This window comes from Nicotiana sylvestris, chromosome 5, assembly GCF_000393655.2.
Source record: "Nicotiana sylvestris chromosome 5, ASM39365v2, whole genome shotgun sequence".
Taxonomy (NCBI): Eukaryota; Viridiplantae; Streptophyta; class Magnoliopsida; order Solanales; family Solanaceae; genus Nicotiana; species Nicotiana sylvestris.
This window is the reverse complement of record NC_091061.1, coordinates 155,261,364-155,288,524: the sequence shown is the minus strand read 5'-3', so window position 1 is coordinate 155,288,524 and position 27,161 is coordinate 155,261,364. Positions and strand designations below refer to the sequence as shown.

The 27,161-nt window shown below is 40.8% G+C and overlaps 1 protein-coding gene across 1 annotated transcript; it reads right to left on the bottom strand.

The window, feature by feature from the left end:
* Positions 1–5,538: 5,538 nt before the first annotated feature.
* LOC104233804 (uncharacterized) lies at positions 5,539–7,099 on the bottom strand. The gene is made up of 3 exons (XM_070147148.1): positions 7,011–7,099; positions 6,359–6,911; positions 5,539–6,018 (listed from the first exon to the last, which is right to left on the bottom strand). Exons 1-3 carry the CDS (start codon positions 7,097–7,099, stop codon positions 5,539–5,541), a joined length of 1,122 nt encoding a protein of 373 aa, XP_070003249.1.
* Between the last annotated feature and the right edge of the window lie 20,062 nt (positions 7,100–27,161).

Sequence of the window (27,161 nt, the reverse complement as noted above, 5' to 3'; positions counted from 1 at the left end):
AGCTCACAGAATAGATCTACAGCCGCAAAATAGCATGAATTTGATTCATTTAAGCCTAAATATATGCATATGCTGCTCGTACCAGTACAAATCAACCAATACTAACAGGAAAACTTTGCAAAACATCAAAGGAACTAGTCGAACTTCTTTTAGCAGTAACATGACATACTTTAGTAAACCATAAAATCATAAACCAAATCTGACTTCGTTCGAGATTGTATGACATTTGAACACAAAAAACAACAAAAAACAGAACAGATTTGCACTCCATGAAGAATTCATCCAGACTCATTATCAATCCAAAATCAACAATTGCTTTTATTAGCACACGAACTTCAACATTTTAGAAATTCAAACCAATCCTAATTGCTTATCCTAGGCTCTCCTCATACTTTAATAACACCAAAGAGTAAAATAAGAGGAAAAGTCAGTCAAAGAACCTGAAATCGAGGACTGAACCAGCCCTAGAACATAAATCGAACAAAAAAAACATCGACCAAAAATCAACGCCTCGAGCAGCAACCAGCTCAAACTTCCCAATTGAATTCCATTTAACAAAATCCAGATTGAAATGGAAAGACAGAATTTATAGATTTCAAATTTTTTAGACAATAATCGACATCAAAATGGAATCACAGAACATTTAACAATATTTCTTTTTTTTTGTATTTTTCTATTCTGGGACTAAAAATGAAGAACAACAATAGAAAAGAAGAAGAATCTTTAGAACCCTAATTTTCCTCTCTCAATTTTCTCTCCGAAAATTTCTTTGAAAAATCCTCCCTCCCTCTCTAAAAATATCATTCCTCTTATATAGGCCTTCAGGTATTCTCGAACCTTCTGCCCTCCTCTCCAAGAAATCTCCAAAAAAAATTCCAAAACGAATCTGATTTTTACCCCTCTTTTGATGAAAAAACAGACAAATGGAAGGAGTGGATTAATTGAATTCAATCCAACGCCCCCCATTTTCCCTAATTTCGATCTAGAGGAGTAAAAATCTGAAAAAACCAAAGAAATGGTATGTGAGGAATGGAATCTGTCAGAAACAGTTATGCCACGTTTGAGAGAGATGAAAGGAGGGGCCATGCGACGAGTTTAGAGATGAACTCGTCTGAAACTCAGATGAGTTTGGGCTGAGCTTGGCGAGGCAGAATCAGAGTTGGAGGGGGTGGACGCCGTTTCTTGGTCTTTAGGTTTAAGGTTTGTTTTGGGGGAAATATTATAATGGGGTTTATATATTAAGGGGTAGTGGGGCGGGTCGAACCAGCTGCTGGGCAGGTTTAAAGGTATTTTGGGATTGGGTGAGGGGCTTGGTAAGGGGTGGAATTTGGGCTTGACATCAAGTTTGGCCCAATTTTAATTTAAAGACCAGCCATTTCTATTTCTTTCTTTCTTTTATTTTTTTAATTAAATAAAAACCTAAATTAAATTCCTAATTTTAATTTAAATTATAAAATCAAGCTAATTATCTAACTATAAAATTTATAAAAATTAATTGATCGTAAATTAAAAGAGAGAAATTAATAATCCAAGATTAAAAGCTAAGAATGTAAAAAAAATGAGCCATTTTTTTGTGATTTTCATTTTTAATAAAGCAATTAATTAATCCTAAAATGTGAACACAAAATCTAAATGCAATGCATGGTATTTTTTTGTATTTTTCATGATTTTAATAAAAATAAACATGCACAGAAATGTAAATAATTAACACAAATTCCTACAAAAATCCTATAAAATTGAAAATAACTGGGAAAACTTTATTTCTTTAATTTTTAGGAGTATTTATCATAGGGAAAAAATCACTTGCTCACATTATCAAGTGCTGAAGTTTTTAGAAATGAACTAAATAACTTCAGCATCTTCTGCTGTAGTTTTTTGAAAAAGCTTTACGACAAAACTATTGAATCCATGACAAAAACTTCAGCTTATTAAGTGCTGGAGTTTTTAGAAATAAACTAAATAACATCAGCACCTTCTGCTGAAGTTTTTTGAAAAAGCTTTACGATAAAACTATTGAATCCAGGACAAAAATTTCAGCTTATTATTTGCTGAAGTTTTTAGAAATGAACTAAATAACTTCAGCACCTTCTGCTGAAGTTTTTGAAAAAGCTTTACGACAAAAACTTCAGCATGTTTTGGTATTTTTGTTTAACTTGATACTTATCTTTTTTGCATTTACTAGCTACGTTTTTGTCTTTTTTCACCTACTTCATCTTTCATTTAAATTTCTCTGACCATATAGTAAATGATCCGAAAAGTTACTTTTGTATTTACATTGATTATGTGAAAACTTTTGAGGCTGAAGTTATTTTTTACTATAGAAAAACTGTGGCCTTATTTTTACTATTTTTTTGCATTTACCACCCACTTGTTTTACCACCTACTTATCTTGTTACATTCAATTTCTTTGAACGTAAAATAGTTAACAGACCTGAAAAGTTACTTTTATATTTATAGATATTAAATTGATTAGATGCACTCTTTGGATATATTAACAATCTCTTCACTTGAAAATTTCATAGTCATCCATAGACTTCTCTCATATTTCTTTAAATTTATATTCAAAGAAAAACAAGAAAATGCTGGCAAAGACATGCTTATTGGGTATAGCAGGGAGTTCATGGGAAGCAAAGATAATGAAGGAAAAGTCCAAATACTTCATATGTGAAGGAGAGCGGCCACAGTTTGTGGTGCATCACAAACTCGAGCTCTGGGACATTTTGCTCTTGGTGTTGGGCACAACATAAATGATAGATTTATCAACTAGTAAAAATAGCAAAATGTCCTGGAGCTCGAGTTTTTGATGCACCACAAATGTGGCCACTCTCCATCACATATGAAGTACTTTAGACTTCTTTTTCATTATCTTTGCTTCTCACGAATTCCCAGTTGCACACCAGTAAGCATGTCTTTGCCAACATTTTCTTATTTTTTCTTATGAAATAAGATGGCAGTTCCTAAAAAAATCATAGTAGTAAAGTTTAGTTGGAAGGGAATTTTAGAGTCTTATAACCAAAGACATGCATTGGTATTCAACAGAATTGACTGCAAATCTTTGGACTCACGGAAAGTGGTAACAAGATAGCGGTTATGAAACTCCAGAAGAGCAACTAGGACATGACTATGGAGAATATGATGACACTCTATGAATTTTTTGAATAGAGAATAACTTGTAAACAAAAAATAAATTTTTTCTTTTTTTTTTCAAGGATGTAAGTGAAAACAAAATTGGATTTTGCGAATATACATTAATTTGTGTGAATTATGTGATGCCTGTCTTTTAAATTTTTGTTCTATTTACATTAATTAGTTTTTTAGTTGACTTGGGTTGAATCAAATATGTTTGTGTCTTTTTTCATGAATTTTAAGTATATTTTTGTTGAAATCCAGCATGCTAATGAGGTAAATAACTTCTGCTATTTTAGGCTGAAGTTTTGGTTAAAACTCATAACAAAGTGTCGACTGTAGGACAAAAACTTTAGCTTATTAAGTGCTGAATTTTTTAGAAATGCACAAAATAACTTCAGCACCTTATGTTGAAGTTTTTGAAAAATCTTTACTACAAAACTATTGAATGCAGGACAAAAACTTCAGCTTATCAAGTACTGAAATTTTAGAAATGAACTAAATAACTTCAGCATCTTCCGCTGAAGTTTTTTGAAAAAGCTTTACGACAAAACTATTGAATCCAGGACAAAAACTTCAGTTTATTATGTGCTGAAGTTTTAGAAATGAACTAAATAACTTCAGCACCTTCTGCTGAAGTTTTTGAAAAAGCTTTACGACAAAACTATTGAATCCAGGACAAAAAACTTCAGCTTATTAAGTGTTGATGTTTTTAGAAATGAACTAAATAACTTCAGCACCTTTTGCTGAAGTTTTTGAAAAAGCTTTACGACAAAACTATTGAATCCAGGACAAAAAACTTCAGCTTATTAAGTGCTGAAGTTTTAAGAAATGAACTAAGAAACTTCAGCATCTTCTGATGAAGTTTTTGAAAAAGCTTTACGACAAAACTATTGAATCCAGGACAAAAAACTTCAGCTTATTATGTGCTGAAGTTTTTAGAAATGAACTAAATAACTTCAGCACCTTCTGCTGAAGTTTTTGAAAAAGCTCATGACAAAAATTTCAGCATGTTTTGGTATTTTTTTTGATACTTATCTTTTTTGCATTTACTTGCTACTTTTGGTCTTTTATCACCTACTTCATCTTTCATTTAAATTTGTTTGACCATACAGTAAATTACCCGAAAAGTTACTTTTGCACTTACATTGATTATGTGAAAATTTTTCAGGCTGAAGTTATTTTTTTATTATAGAAAAATTGTGGGCTGATTAGGGCTGAAGTTACATTTCTTTTTGCATTTACCACCTACTTGTTTTATCACCTACTTATCTTGTTTCATTCAATTTCTCTGAACGTAAAACAGTAAAAAGACCTAAAAAGTTACTTTTACATTTATAGATAATAAATTGATTAGGTGCACTCTTTGGCTATATTAACAATCTCTTCACTTGAAAATTTCATAGTCATTCATAGATTTCCATCATATTTCTTTAAATTTATATTAATCCTTAGCCTTTTAGCTTTTGTTAAAGAAAGAATGTCTGGTACAAGTGGAAGTAGGAAGCCTATAATGGATGAAATTATGCATAAGTGGGAGAGTTTGAAGTGTGAATAGTACAATAACGTACCAATGTATAATCTTATGCATATGCGGGATCAAATAAAGGTTGATTGGGAGAGAATCAAACCACAGTTTTTTACCAATGAATCATTTCAGAACAGGCTTAACCTGGAGCATAGTTGTGGAGGTTATTCAATCTCGTTTGACAAGGTCGTGCAACAGTTTGATAGTTTTAAGTTTCCCATCTGGAACGACTATGCCAAGCTACAAACAACCTGAAGACTCTTCTTTCTCTTATGGACAGAGTAATAGTTGAACAAAGTCAGTTGCATGATGAATTCAACAAGTTGAAGATTGATCTCGCTGGACTCTGTGGTCTTTTGCCCGAGTACCCTATAGTTATCTCTGATACTGATGATGATGAGATATTTTGAGAAATTGAGGAGTACTGTTCTGATGATGGTGATGATGCTTAGTTTTTTTAATCCCTTTTTTATGCTTTTATGATGTGCTTTTTTGTTTACTTCAGCATATTCATTAGAGAATATGCTGAAGTTATTAAGTTCATTTTCTATAACTTCAGCCTAGAGATGCTGATGTTTTTATTTGTACATGCGTTTCTTTTGTGTGTTGTCCGCGTATGTGTGTGTATGTATGTGTGTGTATATGTGTGTGTGTGTTGTTAAGGATATGTATTTCACATACTGTAAGCCTGAAGTTTTTTCTCGCTGAAGTCATTGCGTACTTTTTTAAAATGCAACCAAACCTGTTAGCCTACACAACAAAAATGAATGGTTTGTACTTTAGTAGTATATAACATAGTCCAAGAGCTTATTTTTTTATTCCTATGAAAAAATCACATTTCAAATATGTCATACAATAATGAAAGTCTAAATTCAGACCAAGGATTATTGAATGTTGGAGTATTTTTCAGTGTGTTTCTTGAAATATGGATGAGGTGCTGGAGAAGGCAAGCAAGTTGTTCTATTATGCCCAACTTGTTTACATCGACTGCATTTGGTAGACTTCAATTGTACTGATTCAGTCACAGGGATATGCCTCTTCTTTTGTCTTCTTCCTTGTAAAATCTCTACATCGGGATGTTTTGTGATCTCAGATTCTACAGTTTGTGGAATATCCCATGATTTTTGATCTCCCACAATATTCACATGTCCTTCATATGTTTTGAACCACGTTTCCTTTGAATACCATTTTGAGAAATAAACAGATTTCTGAAAATATCTCTTATTAATAGCAGCAATTGCATGTGGACAGGGCAATTCATCAAGTTGGAATTCTAAGCAGTCACAAGTTCTCTTCTTTAAATCCACAATGAATTTGATTCCTTCACTATTTATTTTAAACAACATTAAATCAAGGTTGGACACCTAAGAAGTAATAAAAAATTAAGATAAACTATATTAGTGTATTGTTGCTTCAAAAAGAAAAAGTATGAAGTTTTTTAAATGTAAGCAGTAAATCACTGCAACAGATATAAATAGCTGAAATAAATCCTGAAATTAATAAATGTGCTCACAAACATTTTGCAAGCAAAGTCCATCTTCTTAGTCATCTCTTCTTCTGCCCATATTGATACTTTGTGAAAAGTTTCATTTACTTTTTTCTCCATTCGTAAAACCACTCTCCTAACTTTTCTTGGATGAAATCTAACATTCTTAAAATAGGCATCTCTCTCACTTTTAGTAAAACGGAATTGATTGATTCTACCATGTTTTTTGTTAGCATATCATAACGTCGCCGTGGGAACCACGATTGAGCCCATCTCTCTGGAGGCTCTTCCATTATGTAAATGTATGTTTTCTTGTCAACACTTTTGAGTTGGGACATTAACTGATTAAAAACTTCAAGCTTGTATGACCTTGCAGCACTTTGAAAAGGATTTATTACCGTGGCTTTTGCATGTCTTTGCTTTAAATTTTTCTCAAAGTGATAGAGGCAGATACCATGGTGAGCTTCAGGATAAACGTTTCTAATCCCATTTGTGATCGATTGGTTTCTATATGACAAGAAAACCAGTTCACGACGGACTTGAATTGCTTTTCTCATTTCCCCGAAGAACGAAATGTATGCCTCATTATTTTCTGGATCTGCTACACTAAAAGATAGATGAAAGATTTGATTGTTTGCATCCTTTGATACAACAACAAATAGAACACCATGATATTTTGACTTTAAAACCATTGCATCTACTGCAATAATGGGTCTACAGTAGGACCAACCAGCTATTGATACCGCAGGATCAAAGAACATGTAAGCAAATCTGTACAGTGAAACACAAAAAAACAAATCATAAGGTGTGAAGTTTTCCAAATAGGAACATTTGAAACTTCAAGTTGATGGTTAGTATTGTTTTGCTTACCTATTCTGCTCATCTCTTTTTATGCTTATGTACGTTCCTGGGTTTCTGTGCACCATCATGTGTAGTGTCATGGGCGGTTTTCCAGCCATGCCCCATGACCCCTTGGGCGCGCCCCGTGGTGTTCTAGCAAGCCTCCTAATGCCTAGCGCCACAGATGGCCCCGTGGTCTTGGCCGCGCCAAGTGACAAGCGCGCATGTGCCTTTGTCGCCCCACCGATATCCCTCGCCAGTGCCCAACCGCAGGCGGGTGCCAACAGCGTCGTGCGTACAGACAACGCTGCGCGTGCAGACCCTAATGCCAAAGACTACAATGCGGACAACAGACCTGTTTCTGTCTTGTAGAAAACTAAGTCCTTTTCATTATAAATATAGAGTAGTTTTATTCCATGTACTTCCATTATGTTTCTCTAGTTTAATCAAGTCTAGTCTTGTAGCTTTGGTTTATTTTTTTTAAGTATTATTAGGGGGATCAAGCAATCAAACTTTCTAGCAAGCAAACAATTCTTTGTACTGGTGTCTCTCCCCCTCGACACCGCGTTGCCTTTCTGTAATAGTTTTCATTAATGCAATCAAGTTTTCTATTCTCTCAATTGCTCTTGATATTGGTTTTCCCGTATGGCACTAACAATCTAGTCTAGCGTATGGAGGGGACCTCAGTTGGTAGAAAGTAACTGCACTGACATCAGTTGCTTAGCCTTACATCGCCCTTCCAAGGAATCTTAGGAAGGTGCCGCATAACAGTTGGTATCAGAGCCTAGGCTCGACATCGGACGAGGGAATGCATTGCCATTACTACCATTTCTGACCATGGTGAATCATGGGGACCGCATTGCGGCCCTTGAATAGACGGTTGACGGATTACGTCCCATTGTGGATACGGTGCCCGAACTAAGAACTAGCGTAGGGCAAAGGTTAGACGACCTGGACCACAGGGTGCTCCAGGCCGATGTTGGCATAGAAAACATCAGTCGCGACTCCGAAGGAGATCGGCAAACGACAGTCATAGAGGCAGCTAAAATTTTCGGCAAATTCGAGGGACTCCAACAGAAGCGTGCCGAGGATTTAGCAATAGGGCACAAGAGGTAGACAGGGTGACTGCCATGCAACAAACTATTGACGACTTGACAGACAAACTCAATGTCATCAATGCTGCTTTGCAGAGCGTGCTTCGAGGTGGTGGAAACAAAATCGGGGGCGCTGCGAACCCCGCTTCCGCGACACAAAAACTAAAAATTCCTGAGCCAAAGCCATACAGTAGAGCTAGGAATGCCAAGGAAGTGGAAAACTTCATCTTTGACATCGAACAATACTTTGATGCTGTTGGAGTCCTAGAAGAAGATAAGAAGGTAGCAACTGCTGCCATGCATCTTCAGGGTGATGCTAAACTCTGGTGGCAAGTGAAGTACGAAGCCATCAAGGTCGGTGAAGATGCTATCGAGACATGGGCAGAACTGAAGGCATCCATACACCTACAGTTCTTCCCCGAAAATGTTGAATACAATGCAAGGAGAAAGCTATGGGAGCTCCGCCAGACCAAGTCAATACAAGACTACGTGCGGAAATTCTCCGCGCTCATGCTAAACATACGTGACATGGGGGACAAAGACAAGCTCTTCACCTTCCTAGAAGGGTTGAAACCTTATGCCCGCATGGAACTGCAAAGACAAAGGGTAGATACCCTACCCAAGGCGATCCAAGCAGCTGAATGCCTTGGGGACTATCAAGTGGAAGCTCGGAAGGATCGGCCTCAGCCACCTGTCCGAGCGGGATTCAAAGGGGGCCAACCTAGCAATGGTGGCTCTAGTAGAAGTGGGGGAGATCAGAGTGTAACCAAATCTAAGGCTCACTCCTTAGGCAGTAATAGTGCTACGTCAAACAACAATGACCGGGGGAGAAAGCCTCCTTCGGGATGCCGTCATTGCAGCGGACCATATTGGAATAATGAGTGTCCATATGCACAGATGAACGCCCATCAAGCCTTTGATGATGGGACCAATGATGACACAGACGATGCAGACCAGACCGAGCCAGTAGGTGCCTTCAATGCAATTATTGACTCCATTTCTGAGGCCTTAGCGGGAACCGGTGCTGGCATCCATAAGAAGAAGGACCCCTGCCCAAGCACCAAGAAAGGGAAAAGGAAGGAGGATGAGAGAAATCCTCCTAAACAAGAGAGGACCTTAATGTTTGTTGAGATGAAGGTAAATGGCAAGCCCATTCGGGCGATGATAGACACGGGTGCTACCTACAACTACTTCCTCGACCCAGGTGGAGCGCCTTGGTATAGTTGTAGGGAAGGGCAGAGGTGGTGTCAAGGCTATCAACTCACCTCCTCAGCTAGTGGGTGGGATAGCCAAAGAGGTACCAGTGAAGCTTGATCCTTACGAAGGAAAATTCAACCTGCGTGTGGTGATCATAAATGACTTCGAGTTGATAGTTGGATTGGAATACCTGAGGCAAACCAACACCATTCCTGTACCGTATGCTGACATGTTATTGATGATAGGAACAAACGTGACCAAGCCCTGCATTATCCCGTGCATGCCCATGAAGATGGCTAGTGAAAATATCTCGGCTTATAGTTGAAGAAGGGGGTCAAAAGACATGAACCTACATTCCTGGAAACCCTCTGCATTGAAGATGTAGAACGCTCCTTAGGTCCCATTCCTGAGTCTGTGAAGGAGCTACTACTAGAGTATGAAGATGTCATGCCACAAGACATGCCAAAGCGACTACCGCCTAGGCGCACTGTGGACCATGAAATTGAGCTGGTGCCGGGCGCGAAGCCACCCACCCGGGCGCCTTACAGAATGTCACAACCCGAACTCACCGAGCTTTAGAGACAATTGACGAAAATGCTAGACACATGGATCATCGTGCCCTCCAAATCCCCATACGGGTCCCCTGTGCTATTCCAAAAGAAACATGATGGCAGGACTATTAGGCTCTAAACAAAATTACTATGAAGAACAAGTACCCTATTCCACTAATGGCAGACTTGTTCGATAGACTGGGTGGTGCGACGGTGTTCGCCAAAATAGACCCGAAGACAGGTTATTGGCAAGTTTGGATTGCAGAGGGTGATGAACACAAGATGACCTGTGTGACAAGATATGGGTCGTACGACTTTCTGGTTATGCCATTCGGCTTGACTAATGCCCCAGCTACATTTTGCACTTTGATGAACCAAGTTTTCCGAGAGTACATTGATGAATTCGTGGTGGTCTACTTGGATGACATTGTGGTATATAGCCAAACATTAGAGGAACACCTGATTCACTTGCGGAAGGTCCTAGCTCGATTGAGGGAGCACGAACTATATGCGAAGCTATCTTAGTGCTCCTTTGCTCAAAAGCAAACTGACTTCCTCGGACATGTCATCGAGGAAGGGTGGATCAAGATGGACCAGCAAAAGATTCAGGCAATCACAGATTGGCCGCCGCCTAAGGATATCCACACCTTGAGGGCGTTCCTTGGTCTATGCAATTTCTATCGGCGATTTATGAAAAACTACTCCCTCATTGTAGTACCATTGACAGAACTCCTCAAGAAGGTCACACCTTGGTAATGGGGACCCAAGCGAGCGGAGGCCTTTAATGCATTGAAAGCAGCTATGTCTAGTAGCCCCATCTTGGCCCTTCCTGATCTGGCCAAGCCATTCGAAGTACAAATAGATGCATCTAACTATGCCCTCAGTGGAGTCTTGCTACAAGAAGGGCATCCTGTAGCGTATGAGAGTCGGAAGCTGAAAGATGCAGAGCGGCGCTATGCCGCCCATGAGAAAGAATTATTGGCTGTTGTCCACTGCTTGCACCTCTGGAGGCACTATCTACTGGGGACCCCATTTGTGGTCAAGATAGACAACACAACTGTTAGCCATTTCATGACCCAACCGAAGTTGAATGGTCGACAGGCCAGTTGGCAGGAACTCCTAGCTGAATTCTACCTCAACCTGGAGTACCGAAGTGGGAAGAACAATCATGTTGTTGATGCACTCAGTCGGAGAGCTGATCTAGCATCTGTGTGGCTTCTCGCCGTCATAAGGGGGGGAGAAGTAGCCACCTCCATCAAGGACCAGATACAGGATTTACTCATCAAGGATCCTGCTGCACAGTATTTGGTTGATTTGGTAGGACAGGGCAAGACTCGCTAGTTCTACATGGAAGATAGTTTCCTGAAAGTGAAAAGGAACCGACTCTATGTTCCTAAAGGAGGAGATATGCGAAGGACTCTTCTGGCTGAATGTCATGATACTCTGTGGGCCGGCCATCCCGGTGAGGAACACACCATGGCGTTACTTCGCCGTGCATATTATTGGCCTCAAATAGCCGATGACGTTGCTCAGTATATGAAGACTTGTCTAGTATGCCAGAAGGACAAGTCAGATTGCTTAACACAAGCGGGACTCATGGAACCACTAGCTGTCCCAAAGAGACCTTGGGAAAGCGGTTCCTTGGATTTTATCATCGGATTGCCCAAGGTCGGAGATCTCATAACTATCTTGGTTGTAGTAGATCGGTTTTCCAAGTATGCTACCTTTATTGTTGCCCATAATATATATCAGCAGAAGATAGAGCTCGACTCTTCTTCTCTCATGTCGTCAAATATTGGGGCCTGCCCAAAGACGACTCATGCTTCACTAGTAACTTTTGGACCCAACTCTTTAAGTGCCTTGGGTCAAAGCTGAGTCACAACTCAAGTTTTCATCCGCAATCTGATGGCCAGACGGAGCGGTTCAATGGTATGTTGGAGGAATATCTCCATCACTTTGTAACCAGATCGTAGAATAATTGGGTGAAGCTTCTGGATGCTGCTCAACTGTGTTTCAATTCACAAAAGAGCTCTAGTACAAACAAAAGCGCTTTTGAAATTATTACTGGACATCAACCGCTACTCCCACACATAGTCAATGCACCAAATATGTCTAAATCTCCTCGAGCTTCTAGCTTCTCAAAAGAGTGGAAGAAAAATTTGGACATAGTGTGGAGCTATCTTGTCAAGGCTCAAAAGCGGATGAAGAGGCATGTTGATCAGAATCGTCGCTTTGTTGAATACCAAGTAGGAGACAAAGTGATGGTCAAAATTCCAAAGCGGTACTTATTTGCAAGGGTCCACGACCCTCGCCTATTGCAAAAATACATTGGACCCTTGTCCATTGAAAGGTGCATTGGGAAAGTTGCATACCGGGTGGATACCCCAGCTTGGTGGAAAATTCATCCTGTCTTCCATATCAGCCTCCTAAAACCTTTTCGGGAAGACACGGAGGATCCTTCACGGATCCAGCTCACAATACCCAGTATTTGAGGGCCCAATTCAACTGGGAAAATAAGTGTTGAAGTTATCCTTGATGATAGAGTGATTCATGCCTCAAGGAAAGATCACCAATAGTTCTTGGTGAAATGGCAAGGCTGTGATACAGAGGAGAACACTTGGGAGAGGGGAACAAACCTTAAAGCCTACAAGAGCCTAATTGAAGATTATCTTGCAAGTAAGGCACCGAGGACGTTGCTAACTCAGGTGGGGGAGAATGTCATGGGCGGCTTTCCAGCCATTCCCCATGACCCCTCAGGTACGCCCCGTGGCATCCTAGCAAGCCTCCCAATGCCTAGCGCCACGAACGGCCTCGTGATCTTGGCCGCGCCAAGTGACAAGCGCGCATCTGCCTCTGTTGCCCCACCGATATCCCTCGCCAGCTCCTAACCGCAGGCAGATGCCAACAGCACCGCGCGCACAGACAACGTAGCGCGCGCAAACCCTGATGCCAAAGACTATGCTGTGGACAACAGACCTGTTTCTGCCTCGTAGAAAACTAAGTCCTTTTCATTGTAAATATAGAGTAGTTTTATTCCATGTACTTCCATTATATTTATCTAGTTTAATCAAGTATAGTCTTGTAGCTTTGGTTTATTTTTTTTAAGTATTATTAGGGGGATCAAGCAATCAAACTTTCTAGCAAGCAAACAATTCTCTGTACTGGTGTCTCTCCCCCTCGACACCGCGTTGCCTTTCTATAATAGCTTTCATTAATGCAATCAAGTTTTCTGTTCTCTCAATTGCTCTTGACATTGGTTTTCCCGTACGACACTGATAATCTAATCTAGTGTATGGAGGGGACCTCAGTTGGTAGACAATAACTGCACTAACATCAGTTGCTTAGCCTTACGTCGCCCTTCCAATGAATCTCAAGAAGGCGCCGCGTAACAGTAGGTATGAAGGAAGAATCTAGTAGTTCTCTTCCAATGTTCCCCTTATGCAAGTAGTAACTTTTTGAATAGCGCGCCATGCCTTGTGATAACCAATGTCAATTCCAAATTTCTTTTTCATTTAATTTTCTACAAAGGCTGGTGTAACATCTATCTTTTTGTCTCGAACATGTTCTATAATTTGTTCACTTATAAAATTTGATGTAGCATGCTTCTGAACTGATTTTCTTGCATCAACCGAGCATTCGTGGTTGTTATGATATTTTATCACCCTGAAAAGTGTGGAATTTTTAATTCTGGCAGCACGTACATTCCAACCACATTTCTCCACGATGCACTTCAACTCGTATCTCTTTAAACATGATCTAACAGCAGTGAATTCAATTTTCTGGTTTATCTCCAAGCTGCAGAAAAATTTAGTCATGTTTTGTTTGTTCTCAAAAATTGATCCTACTCTTACTTCCTCAGGAAATGCATCGTGCCTAAGTATTTTATATGGTGGAGATTCTTTCAGCTTTCTCCTCACTCTTTTTCTTAATTTCCGAGAAACACTAGAAGTTTCAGTAATTTCTTCAATTCTATCTGATGTTATCGGTATAAGCTCCATGTTTACTTCATCTTCATTGTTGCTTATCATTGCAGAAGGTAAGAAAAAACTTTGTTGGATTGTGTGTTGGTTGTCAATTTACATTATTAGTTGTCCTTCTTCTTGGTCATCAATAAACTGGTATGAATTTATTGGAGGAGCAGGTAATTGTTGCAGCATTATATATTCTGAAGTAGCTGTAATGTTAGAAGATTGTTGCTCGTTGTCTACTTCCATTATTGGCTGTCCTAGTTCATGTTGATAATCATCAAAATGTTCTGAATCTATTGCATATGTAAGAGATTGTTTGAATGCTGCAGATTCTGAATGTTGTATTTTTTCGATGACGAAATGGCAATTCTTGTAGGCTGAATCAGTTGTAAGCAAATGTATACAGGTACTGAGTTCTTTATATGAAGTTACAAGCATTCCTTTGCTTGTATTTAGTTTGATATCAAACCATACTTTTAGTGAATATCTGCTTGAATCAATATTTGTAACTTCACTAATTTTCTTCAGGAAAGTATTGAATGATACTTGCTTATTAAGCAGAACAAGTTTTGTATCATGATCCAAGTATTTGAAATCAAGAGTCCACCTCCCATTGAAAGTAATAACAACGCAAATCGAACTCATCCTGCAGAAGCATGTTTAGTGCCAAGTATTAGGAAAGTGAACAGCATAATTTAATTATGAAGTTCATAAAAAATGTAAGCACATTGAAGCTGAAGTTGAGGAAATGTACTAGAACATTTTCAGCTTGTTTATAGTGAAGTTTTCGAAAAACAAAAGCTCATGAAGAAGGTGATTAATGCAGGACAAGACTTAAGCATAAACTAAATTTAACTTCAGCATGCAGGAGAAAATTACATAGTGCAGGAGGAAAACTTTTAGGTTGTTTGTCCTGAAGTTTTTTATGAATGAACTAAATCACTTCAGCATCTTCTGTTAAAGTTTTTTAAAAAAGATGTATGACAAAATTAATGAATCCAGGACAAAAACTTCAGCTTATTAAGTGCTGAAGTTTTTAGAAATAAACTAAATAACTCAACATATTCGGCCGAAGTTTTTTGGAAAAGCTGTATGACAAAATTAATGAATCCAGGACAAGAACTTCAGCTTATTAAGTGTTGAAGTTTTAGAAATGAACTAAATAACTTCAGCACATTGGGCTGAAGTTTTAGCAAATCAACTAAATAAACTTCAGCATGTTTCAGCATTAATTGCAAAGTATACAGGAGTAAACGTAACAAACACAATTAAAGTAGTAATTATATTGCTTTGGGGGTATGTGCTAGTGTAATAATTACAGTTCTATCACATTCATGCATGCTTTTCATTAGACGTTTAAAATTCCTCTTTGTCTTTTCATATACCATGCAGACGTTTTTTTACCTATATAAGTACACTATGCCTTGTGAGTTTATTCACTCAAACACATATATTTTAGGAGATAAAATTGTGATGACGTCGATTTTGTGTTCCGAAGCCTTCATCTCGATTTGCCTGCGCAGTCCGGATGCCTTTTCGGAAAGCTTTTATGTGAAAACTAAGTAAAATAAGGAAATTGGCTTTTAAAATTGAATAAAGTTGACTTTGGTCAACATTCTTCGTAAACGGACCCGGACCCGTGATCCGACGGTCTCGTAGGGTCCGTAGTAAAATTTGAGACTTGGGCATATGCCCGGAATCGAATTCCAAGGTACCAAGCCCGAGAAATGAATTTTTAAAGAAAATTATTTTCTGGAAATTATAAAGGCTTTTAGAAGTGAATTGATGTAAATTCTTGATGTTATCGGGCCCGTATCTTGGTTCCGGAGCCCGGTACAAGTTTGAAATAATAAATAAGTTGAATTTGTGAAGTTTGATAAGGACCGGAGTTTGTTTGGTATAAATCGGACCATTATTTGAGAAAATAATAATTTCAATGTTCTTGAGTGATTTCATAAATCTGAGGTTTAATTCATAGTTGTTGATGTTATTTTGATGATTTGATTGCACGAGCAAGTCTGTATGATGTTTTTGGACTTGCGTGCATGTTTGGTTTGGAGCCTCGAGGGCTCGGGTGAGTTTTGGATAGGCCATGAAGTGAAATTGGACTTAGGAAAAAGTTGTTGGTATCTGATATTTTTGCCCAGGCCTCCGATCTCGCAATTGCGAGATCAGGCTTCGCAATTGCGAAGTTCTCGGTCATGGGAATTGCGACACAGGCGTCACAAATGCGAACCTAGCCTGGGCAGGCCTTGGTCGCAAATGCGACCTTTTTTTGCAAATGCGATGTCGCAAATGCGACTAGTCTCTCGCAAATGCGAAAGCAGCATGTCCTGAAGGGGTTCGCAATTGCGAACCCTGGTTGCAATTGCGACATCTGCGACCAGTTAATTAGGACTTAGATGGATTTGTCTTCATTTTTCAAACTCTCTCAAACCCTAAACTCTCTTGAGCGATATTATAAAGAAACGTTCTTATCCAAATCAATTGTAAGTCATTTCTAACTCATTTCCTTTAATCTATAACATATTTTCACATGATTTCAATTCAAAATCTAGGGTTTTCATGGGGGAAATTGGGTGTTTTGGGTAGAACTTAGGATTTTCAAATTTTGGGGATTTGGACCTCGATTTGAGGTCCGATTTCAAAACAAATTATATATTTGAGTTCGTGGGTGAATGGGTAATCGGGTTTTGGTTCGAACCTCGTGTTTTGACCATGTGGGCCTGGGGTCGATTTTTGACTTTTTGGGAAAAAATTTAGAAAACTTATTTTCATGCATTAGAATTGATTCATTTAGCATTTATTGATATTGTTAAGTAAATTGTGGCTGGATACAAGCTAATTGGTAGTGGAAACAAGTGGTAAAACGGTATTTGAGGCTTGAATTGTGTTCGTGGCATAGAGGTAAGTGTTTGGTCTAACATTAGCTTGGGATTAGGAGTTGTGTCTTAGTTGCTATGTGTTAATTGTTGAGTACGATGTATAGGTGTGGTGACGAGTATCTATACGTCGGTGTCAAGCATGCTCGTGAGTCTTATACTATGATTAATGTGACTCCGTTTCTTATTGTTCATGCTTTATATGATGATTTCTATTATTGAACAAGGATTATGGAAGTATTATTGGTAATTGAACATTTTAGAGCATTGGCTCAAGTTGAGAATTGAGTTGTGAAGTAATTGTGGAAGAAGAGGTTTATGATATTGTCTCCCTTGCCGGGATGTTATTGTTTCTGATATTATCTCCCTTGCCGAGATGTTATTACTCATGATATTGTTTCCCTTGCAGGGATATTATTGTGATGCTATTATTCCCTTGTCGGGATTTTATTGTGATATCATTAATTCCCTTACCCAAATTGCTTTGTGATTGTTGCTTGGGTGAGGAAGAGTGTAAAGCACGAAGGGTGATGCCGCGGATGATTTTGAGAGTGTTAATGCACGAAGGCTGATGCCGTGCCTATATTGTGAGGTAAAAGCACGAAGGGTGATGCCGTGCCGCGTGATGTACAATGTCGTGCCATGATATGAGTGATAATGCACGAAGGATAATTCCGTGCCATGATTATGTTAGGTAAAAGCAGGAAGGGTGATGCCGTGCCAATTATATTGATTCTTATAGTGAGGACGAAAGTAAAAGCACGAAGGGTGATGCTGTGCACTTGATACTGTTCCTCCTTATTCTTGCTTTCAGTTGAATTTTGGTGTTTCTTATGTTTCTTTACTGAAATTCTGTTTGTACTTGCTATTTCCCGCAGCATGTTTCCCTTTCCCATCTTTAACTGCCAGTTTCTATTGTTATTATTTGTTGTATATGATATAAATGCATAGGTTTATTTGGTAGTCTGGTCCTAGCCTTGTCACTACTTCGTCGAGGTTAGGCTAGGTACTTACTAGCACATGGGGTCTCGGTTATGCTGATACTACACTCTGCACTGTGTACGGATCCCGGTGCTGCAGCTTTTGGACCACCATGAGATTGTTTCCTTCAGTCCATCAGGTGACCCGAGGTAGTCCTACAGGCGTCCGCAGGCCTTGGTGTCTCCTTCTACCTTTCCATTCTGTTTCTTTTATGTATTTCAGAAACAACTTTGTATTTATCTTTCAGAACCCTATTTGTAGTATTCTTAGACAGTCTGTGAGATTGTGACACCAGTTCTGGGTAGCTTATGTTTATGGATTTATAATGGTATTATTTTAAATTGTTACATTTCATTCTTCCGCTTTATTTATTTTTGTTGTTTATAAAGTATTAACTTACAATCGTTAAGGGATTAAAAATGAAAATGGTTAAATAATTGGAATAATTGGCTTTCCTAGCTTTCACTAGTAGGCACAATCACGACTCCCGAGGGTGGGAAATCTGAGTCGTGACAAGTTGGTATTAGAGTTTTAGGTTGCTTAGGTCTCACAATTCACGGACAAGCTTAGTAGAGTCTGAGGGATCGGTACAGATATGTATGTATATATCCCTAGAGGCTACAGAGTTAGGAAAAACTTCACATCTATTCTTTCCTGTCGTGCGACTTGATTTCTCAATGCTAATTGAACTTCCACTCTGTTCTTTCACAGATGGTGAGAACACGTACCGCTTCATCAGCTGACCAGCAGCCCGAGCCCCCAGTAGCAGCTCCTGCGAGGGGCAGAGGTTGAGGCCGTGCTAGGGCCTGAGGCAGAGGCAGGGCTCAGCCAAGAGCTCGAGCAGCAGCACCACTGCTGGAGCCTCATATCGAGTATGACGATGAGGTTCCAGCCCAGACAGTTCTAGCAGGACCAACTCAGGTCCCAGAGGGGTTCACTGCCACCCCGGTACTTCAGGATGCTTTGGTCCATCTAGTGGGCCTTATGGAGAGTGTCGCCCAGGCAGGCTTGCTTCCTGTAGCACCAGCCATCTCTCAGGCTGGAGGAGGAGCCCAGACTCTTGCTACTCGCACTTCGGAGCAGGTGGCTCCCCAGTTTTAGACTTTAGCAGCTTAGCTAGTTGGGGTAGTTCAGCTGGGTATTGTGGCACAGACCGGAGAGGGGCCAGCTATGTTTGCTGATGCGTTGTGGAGGTTGGACATGTTCACCAAGCTTTTTACTACTACTTTTGGTGGTACATCTTCTGAGGATCCCTAGGATTATTTGGATAGCTATCATGAGGTTCTTCGGAATATGGGGATAGTGGAGACCAATGGGGTCGACTTTGCTGCTTTTTGACTGTCTGGATCCGCTAAGACTTGGTAGAGGGATTATTGTTTGGCTAGACCAGCTGGGTCACCAGCTTTGACTTGGGATTAGTTCTCTCAGCTATTTCTGGAAAAGTTCCTTCCTATCACTCAGAGGGAGAACTATCGGAGGCAGTTTGAGCATCTCTAGCAGGGTTCTATGACTGTCAGTCAGTACGAGACCAGATTTATTGACTTGGCCCGCCATGCTCTTCTTATAATTCCTACTGAGAGAAGAGAGTAAGGATGTTCATGGAGGGACTCGTTCAGCCTATTCGATTGTAGATGGCTAAGGAGACGGGGAACGAGATTTCTTTTCAGGATGCGGCCAATGTGGCCAGGAGGGTTGAGATGGTTGTATCGCAGGGGAGTGGTCGGGGGTCTGACAAGAGGCCTCATCGTTCGGGCAGGTTTAATGGTGCCTTGTATGGAGGCAGAGATTCTTTTGGTAGGGGCCATTATTCCGGGCCGTTTCATTCAGAACTTCAGGCTTCTCACGGTGCTCTAGGTGGCCGTGGTTCTCATATGCAGTATTCAGATCAATTTCCCTACAATACACCGCCAGCTCCTATTAGTGCACCTCCGCTCTAAAGTTTTTAGAGTGGTTATTCAGGCTGTCAGGGTCAGCAGTCTCAGCAGCCAAAGGTTTGTTATACTTGTGGCGATACGAGACATATTGCTAGATTTTTCCCTCGAGCACCAAACAGCTCTCAGCATCAGGGTTCCCGTGCCATGGTTCAGGCACCGAGCGTTCCACCACCCGCCCAACCAGCCACAGGTGGAGGTAAGGTGTTAGAGGTGAAGGTAGAGGTATTAGAGGTGGAGGTCAGGCCAATAGAGGTGGAGGCCAGCCAGTAGGAGGCCGTCTGAGAGATGTAGTTCAGAGTGGTGGGGCCCAACAGATAAATTAGGATTTTTAAAGTGTTTATGTCCCTACTTGCCTATGCTTTGAGTATAAATTGATACAAAATAGTCCAAAATGCTCACAAGTTGTGCTCAAGTATCAAAGACCAAGAGAAGTGAAGAAAAAGGGGCCTAGTGCGAACCGCGTAACAATGACCGCGGCCGCACTAGGAGGTTCAGAGACTGGACATTTTCAAGCTTAAGGTCACGCGGCCGCGGTAGGATTCACGTGGTCCGCGGAGAAGCTTCGCGGTCGCACTCCTACTCTGTGCGGTCCGCGTTCATACGGTTCAGCAAAAGGCATTTGTCCTCACGCGGTCCGCAGTCACGTCTGCGCGGACCACGCCAGTAGCCTTCGCGGCCGCGGTACACTCCTGCGTGGTCCGCATCCCCCAGTTCAAGTCATCAACCAACTGAAGCCCAAGAGCCAGTGCGGCCGTGGTCCGTTTTGTGCGGCCCGCACTGACCCCACAGGGGTATTTTTGTCCAGTTTTTTCAGCCTAGTATAAATAGAACATTTTACTATTTTTTTAAGGGAGCGGTCAGATCTGAGAACAGAAGAACAGCTGCGCTTGATGTTGTAGCCATTTTTGGCATAATTGCTTCCCTTTAACAATAGATTATTGTAGTTTCTTCTTAGTAATTAATTAATATGTGTAGTTCTTCATCTATTTCTTTAGTTTCTTCTTTAATTATGTGTAGCTAAACCCATTAGCTAGGGTTGTGGCTCAACGCTAGTATGGGTAATTGATGGGTGTTGCCATCTAGGGTTAGATTGACTATGGGTGTTTGTTATTTTGGTTGATTTTATGATTTAGTTTAGAATTGGTAGTTGCAAACACTGATTCAAGCTTTGTGGGTTTAACTCTTCTTGAGAAAGAGAGTCTATGACCTCAAAATTAACCCAACTAGGAATTGGGATGGACTCATGAGAAATGATAGTCCCAATTAACAGGTTAAATCTCGAGAGAGTAATCACCCTACTTGAACCCTAGTTGTTTGGTCTAATTTGCCAACCCAATTGGTCTCGAGAGAGTCACATAGGCAAAATCATTCTCTCTACCGAGAGGTGTGAGAGTGGGTAAAATTGTGCAACGGTTATAACATAAGCCCCAAATAAGTCAATCGAACCTAAGTAACATCTACCCGTCAATTAGCCACCAAGGTAATTCCATGACCCTAGTGCTCTTCCTTCCCAATAATTACAACTTAGCAATATTCTCCTAGCATAATCTAGCTTTAATCCGTAGTTTTATAATAGTAGTTATAAATACAAAAACTAAAAAGATGACTGAAGTGACATTAGAAGCACAACCGCAACTCTAGGCTAGACAGGAAATACAACTCCACTACTAGCTCCCTGTGGAAATTCGATCTCGGACCTCTATTAGGGTAAAAGCTATTGCGATCCGCTCATCCTACCATAGTATAGTGTCGAGTCGGCAGCGATCAACTTTTTGGCGCCGTTGCCGGGAGCTTATGGTGTTGACTATCTGTTTAGTTAGCTTTGTGTTTTGCTTCTCTTTCCTTCTTGTTTACTAATTTTGTTTGTGTCGATCAATCAGGTACAATGGCTCTTAATGCAAATGACCCTCTCGGCAATATGATAGCGGGGGAGGAGGTAGAGGATCTAGAACCAGATGAGGTCTTACCTCAAGTTCCACAGAGAGGCCGACATGTCAATGTAAATGCAAATGAGAACAACAATATTCTAGACCCTCCTTCGGCACCACCGAGAGTGGCTCCCAGAGTTTTACCAAATCAAGGATACGCGAGTGCTATTGTTCCTCCCCGAATCCGAGCGGAGAACTTTCAAATCACAAATGTTATGCTGACCTTGCTCGAGCAAAGAGGGTATTTCACGGGTGCCTCCGATCAAAATGCCTACAAGCACTTGAAGGGGTTTGTAGATACATGCTGGGGTAGCAAGCAGACAAACGTGTCCGAGGATGCATTGAGATTGAGGCTTTTTCCGTTCTCTCTTCGGGGTAAAACATTGGATTGGTTAAAAAGGCTCCCCAATCATTCTATTACAACATGGGATGAATTAGTGGACAAATTTATTGCCAAATTCTTCTCTCCAAGTCATATGGCAGCTCTTCGGGATAAAATTCTAGCTTTCAAGCAAGTGCCAACGGAACCTTTGCACGAGATATGGGAAAGATATAGAACAATGGCGAAATAATGCCCTAATAACGACATGACCGAGGCTATGATTCAACAAACATTGTATCGGGGCATCAACACCACAAATCAATGCATTGTGAACCAATTGGCCGAAGGGAACTTTATGAAACTTTCTTACTAAGAGGCATGTGATGTACTTGATGAAATGGCCGACACCTCTTCGGCATGGCAAAGCTGAGCAAATGTGCCCCAAGGTGACCCCACGGTCATCCATTTGCATAAGGAATTGCACGATAATGGCCAAGCCATCGTCGAGCTTACAACAACTATAAATCTATTGGCAAAGGCGCAATTGCAACAAGTCCAAAACCCGCGCCAAGTCAATGCAATGGAAGGTGTTTCTATGTTGAAAATGAGGCAAAGAGGACAACAACCTCAAGGTAATTGTGAACAATATGACAACAACAATGATGGTGGCGGTTATTCAAATGAGTGCTATGATGATCAAAGCGAAGAGGTCCAATATGTCAACAACTACCAAGGAAATAGAGGTAACTCTTCAAATCAACAATGGCGTCCTCAAGGAAATTGGGGCAATCAACAACAAGGCAGAGGTAATTGGAATAACAACAACCAAAACAACAATTGGAGTAATCAAAGCAACCAAGTAAATTGGAATGGTAGTAACAATAATTGGGGCACCAACAACAATCAAGGAGGGTGGAACAATAGCGGGAACCAAGGTAATCGGGGGAAAAGATTTCAAAGGCGTCCCATGTACCAACAACCGAACAACCCACCCCCTTTCCTTCTTAAGGTCCGAGTTCATCCGAAAGTGATATGGGGAGAATTGAAAGCATGTTCGAGCAAATGATGAAAAAGAACCAAGATTTTGAGGCCCAACTAGCTTCGCATAACACACCTATCCGGAACTTGGAAGTGCAATTAGGCCAAATCTCTCAAGCATTTAATACTCATCCCAAGGGTGCGCTACCAAGTGATACGGTGGTGAATCCAAAGGGTGGGAATAATAATCATGTGATGGCGGTTACAAAAAGAAGTGGGAGAGGCGGTGATGTGAATGCCTCAATGCAAAAGCAAGTTATGGATGAAGATGTTGAGTTGCGGGATGATGATGTACCTTTGATTGTTGATGATGTGGTTAATCAAAATGTGAACAATGATGTGCGGATTGATATTGATGATGAAGCCGAGGTAGAGACTCAAGATGCTGTGAACCCGTCTAGGGAACACATGATTGACATGCCCGAGCCGGTTGTACAAAAAGCCAAGGCACCTTTGCCTAGGCCACCTCCACCTTATCCTCAACGGTTAGCAAAGCAAAAGAGTGACAATCAATTCAAAAAATTTATTGACATGATGAAGAGCCTCACAATCAATGTCCCTTTGGTTGAGGCACTTGAGCAAATGCCGGAGTATGCAAAGTTCATGAAAGATTTGGTTACAAAGAAGAGGTTGATGGAGTGTGAAACAATTAAGATGACTCATCAAGTGAGTGCCATAGTTCATTCAATGACACCCAAGCTTGAGGATCCTGGAGCTTTTACTATCCCATGTACTATCGGAAGTGCGAATTTTGCTAAGGCCCTTTGTGACTTGGGGGCTAGTATTAATTTGATGTTGTACTCGGTCTTCAAGACTTTGGGAATTGGGAAACCTCGACCTACCTCAATGAGACTTCAAATGGAGGATCGATCGATGAAGCGACCCTTGGGCATAATTGATGATGTTCTTGTCCGTGTTGATAAATCCATATTGTCGGCCGACTTTGTCATATTAGATTGTGAGGTGGATTTTGAAGTACCGATTATTCTCGGAAGACCTTTCCTAGCTACGAGGAAGGCATTAGTTGATGTTGAAGTGGGTGAGTTGACATTTCGAGTGGGAGATGAGAAGGTGGTATTCCATGTTTGCAAATCAATGAGACAATCAATAGCACGGAGGTGTGTTCTTTTGTGGACATTGTCACAGCCGTGATAGTGGAGGACACAAGTTCCATGATCAATGTTGAAGATCCTCTTGAGGCCGTGCTTCTTAACATGGATGTCAATGATGATGCTAGTAGAGTGGAGTGTGTGAATGCATTGTATGGTATGGGTTCATATTCTTATGAGTTTAGAAGGCTATCTTTAGATCTTGAAAACCGCAAAACTCCACCAACGAAGCCATCGATTGAGGAGCCATCGGTGTTAGAGTTGAAGTCACTTCCTCCACACCTCAGGTATGAATTCTTGGGTTCAAATTCTACTTTACCTGTCATTCTTTCTTCTTGCCTTACTAACATGCAGGTTGAGACCACTTTGGCGGTTCTGCAAAAGCGAAAAAGAGCAATCGGATGGACTCTAGCTGATATTCGGGGTATAAGCCTTGCCTTTTGCATGCATAAAATCATATTGGAGGAGGATGAGAGGCATTCACTTGAGCATCAAATAAGACTAAATGAGGCTATGCAAGAAGTGGTAAAGAAAGAGGTTATCAAGTGGCTTGACGCAGGTGTGGTTTATCCCATTTCTGACAATTCATGGACTTCTCCGGTGCAATGCATACCAAAAAAAGGTGGAATGACTATAGTGACCAATGACAACAATGAGCTTATTCCGACTCGGACAGTGACGGGTTGGAGAGTTTGCATGGATTACTGAAAGCTGAACAAGGTGACTAGAAAAGATCATTTCCCATTGCCATTCCTTGACCAAATGCTTCATCGTCTTGCGGGCCGGGCTTTCTATTATTTTTTGGATGGTTACTCAGGGTACAATCAAATTCTCATTGCCCTGGAGGACCATTAGAAGACTACTTTCACATGTCCTTATGGCACATTCGCTTTCTCCAGAATGCCATTTGGATTATGTAATGCTCCAGCGACCTTCCAACGTTGCATGGTGGCTATTTTCACCGACATGGTGGAGGATATCTTGGAGGTCTTCATAGATGACTTTAGCGTGGTTGGGGATTCTTTTGAGGAGTGCTTGGTAAACTTGGATAGAGTGTTGGCCCGGTGTGAAGATACCAACCTTGTTCTAAACTGGGAAAAGTGCCATTTTATGGTAGAAGAGGGTATAGTGTTAGGTCATAAGATCTCGAAGCGAGGAATTGAAGTTGATAAGGCCACGATCAAGGTTATTTCAAGGCTTCCTCCCCCTACTTCTGTCAAAGGGGTGAGGAGTTTTCTTGGGCACGCGGGTTTCTACCGGAGGTTCATCAAAGATTTTTCTAAGGTAGTTAACCCGTTGTGCAAATTGCTAGAGAAAGATGCCAAGTTTTTTTTGATGAGAAATGCATGGAGGCTTTTGATCTCCTTAAACAAAAGTTGACAACTACCCCCATCATCACCGCACAAAATTGGAGCTTACCATTCGAGCTCATGTTCGATGCGAGTGACGTTGCGGTGGGGGCGGTTTTAGGCCAAATGATCAAAAAGATGTTCCATCCTGTGTACTACTCAAGCAAGACCATGAATGAGGCTCAAAGGAACTACACAGTCACCGAAAAGGAGTTGTTGGCTATTGTTTTTGCTAGGGAAAAGTTCTGTCCTTACGTTATGGGGACTAAAGTTATTGTGCACACCGACCATGCCGCCCTTAGGTATTTTATGACCAAGAAAGATTCAAAGGCAAGATTGATGAGATGGGTTCTTCTCCTTCAAGAGTTTGATTTAGAAATTGTTGACCGGAAGGGTAGCGAGAATCAAGTGGCGGACCACTTGTCCCATTTGGAGGAGGAGGGGAGGCCTTGTGACGTCCTTGAGATCAATGATACATTTACCGATGAGCAACTCCTTGCGGTGTCAATGAGTGGAATACCGTGGTTCGCCGATATTGCAAACTATCTTGTTACCGGAATTATCTCGTGTGAGCTCTCTTCTAACCAAAGGAAGAAAATCAAACAGGATAGCTTGGATTATTATTGGGACGATCCCTATTTGTTTAAGATTTGCACCGATGGTGTGATTCGACGATGTGTCCCGGAAGAGGAGCAATTGGGTATTTTGGAAGCTTGCCATTCCTCACCCTATGGTAGCCATCATGGCGGGGCGAGAACGGCTTCTAAAGTGCTTAGTTGCGGATTTTATTGGCCTAATTTGTTTAAAGATGTCGGTGATGTGGTCAAAAGATATGATGAATGTCAACGAGCCGGTGGAATTTCAAAAAGGGATGAAATGCCCCTCAATACAATTCTCGAGGTAGACATTTTTGATGTTTGGCTCATCGACTTCATGGGTTCTTTCGTGAGCTCTTGTGGAAACACTTACATTCTGGTGGCGGTAGATTATGTCTCCAAGTGGGTTGAAGCCGTGGCTTTGCCCAACAATGAAGCCCGGACTGTTGTGGCATTTCTTAAAAAAAGTATCTTCACGAGGTTTGGCACTCCCCGTGCTATCATTAGTGACAGGGGATCTCACTTTTGCAACAAAGATTTTGATTCATTGCTAGCCAAATATGGAGTTAATCACAAAGTAACCACCCCCTATCATCCTCAAGCTAGCGGTCAAGTGGAATTCTCCAACCGAGAAATTAAGAGTATCTTGTCTAAAACTCTAAATGCAAATAGGACCAATTGGTCGAAAAAATTGGATGATTCTCTTTGGGCCTATCGGACAGCTTACAAGACTCCGATTGGTATGTCCCCGTACTGGTTGGTGTATGGGAAAGCTTGCCATCTTCCGGTGGAATTGGAGCACAAGGCTATGTGGTCCTTGAGGAAATTGAACTTAGAATGGGATGTTGCTACAAATCTGAGGGTTGAACAACTTAATGAGCTCGATGAGTTTAGATTCCATGCATACTCCAGCTCGTCCTTGTATAAGGACAAAATGAAGTACCTTCATGAAAAAATATGCTCGGGGCAAGGAGTTCAAAGTTGGGGATATGGTTCTCTTGTTTAATTCCCGGTTACGTCTGTTTCCGGGTAAGCTCAATTCAAAGTGGAGTGGGCCATTTGAAGTTGTGTTCGTGACCCCGTTTGGTGCTCTTGATCTAAAAAACAAAAATGGTGAAGTCTTCAGAGTCAATGGTCACCGGGTCAAGCATTATCTCGGAAAGTTCGATGGCATCCACGTAGTGGCGCTTCTTCATCTAAAGTGATATGGTGGTAACATGCGTCGTGCTGCG

Bases quoted from the DNA above. Each gene is read 5' to 3' on its own strand.
- LOC104233804 (XM_070147148.1), bottom strand. From the start codon at position 7,099: ATGGCTGGAAAACCGCCCATGACACTACACATGATGGTGCACAGAAAC. The intron at 6,912-7,010 runs GTAAGCAAAACA...TTCACTGTACAG, and splicing joins AAAAGAGATGAGCAGAATAG to ATTTGCTTACATGTTCTTTG. The intron at 6,019-6,358 runs GTAGAATCAATC...ATTACTTCTTAG, and splicing joins ATATGCTAACAAAAAACATG to GTGTCCAACCTTGATTTAAT.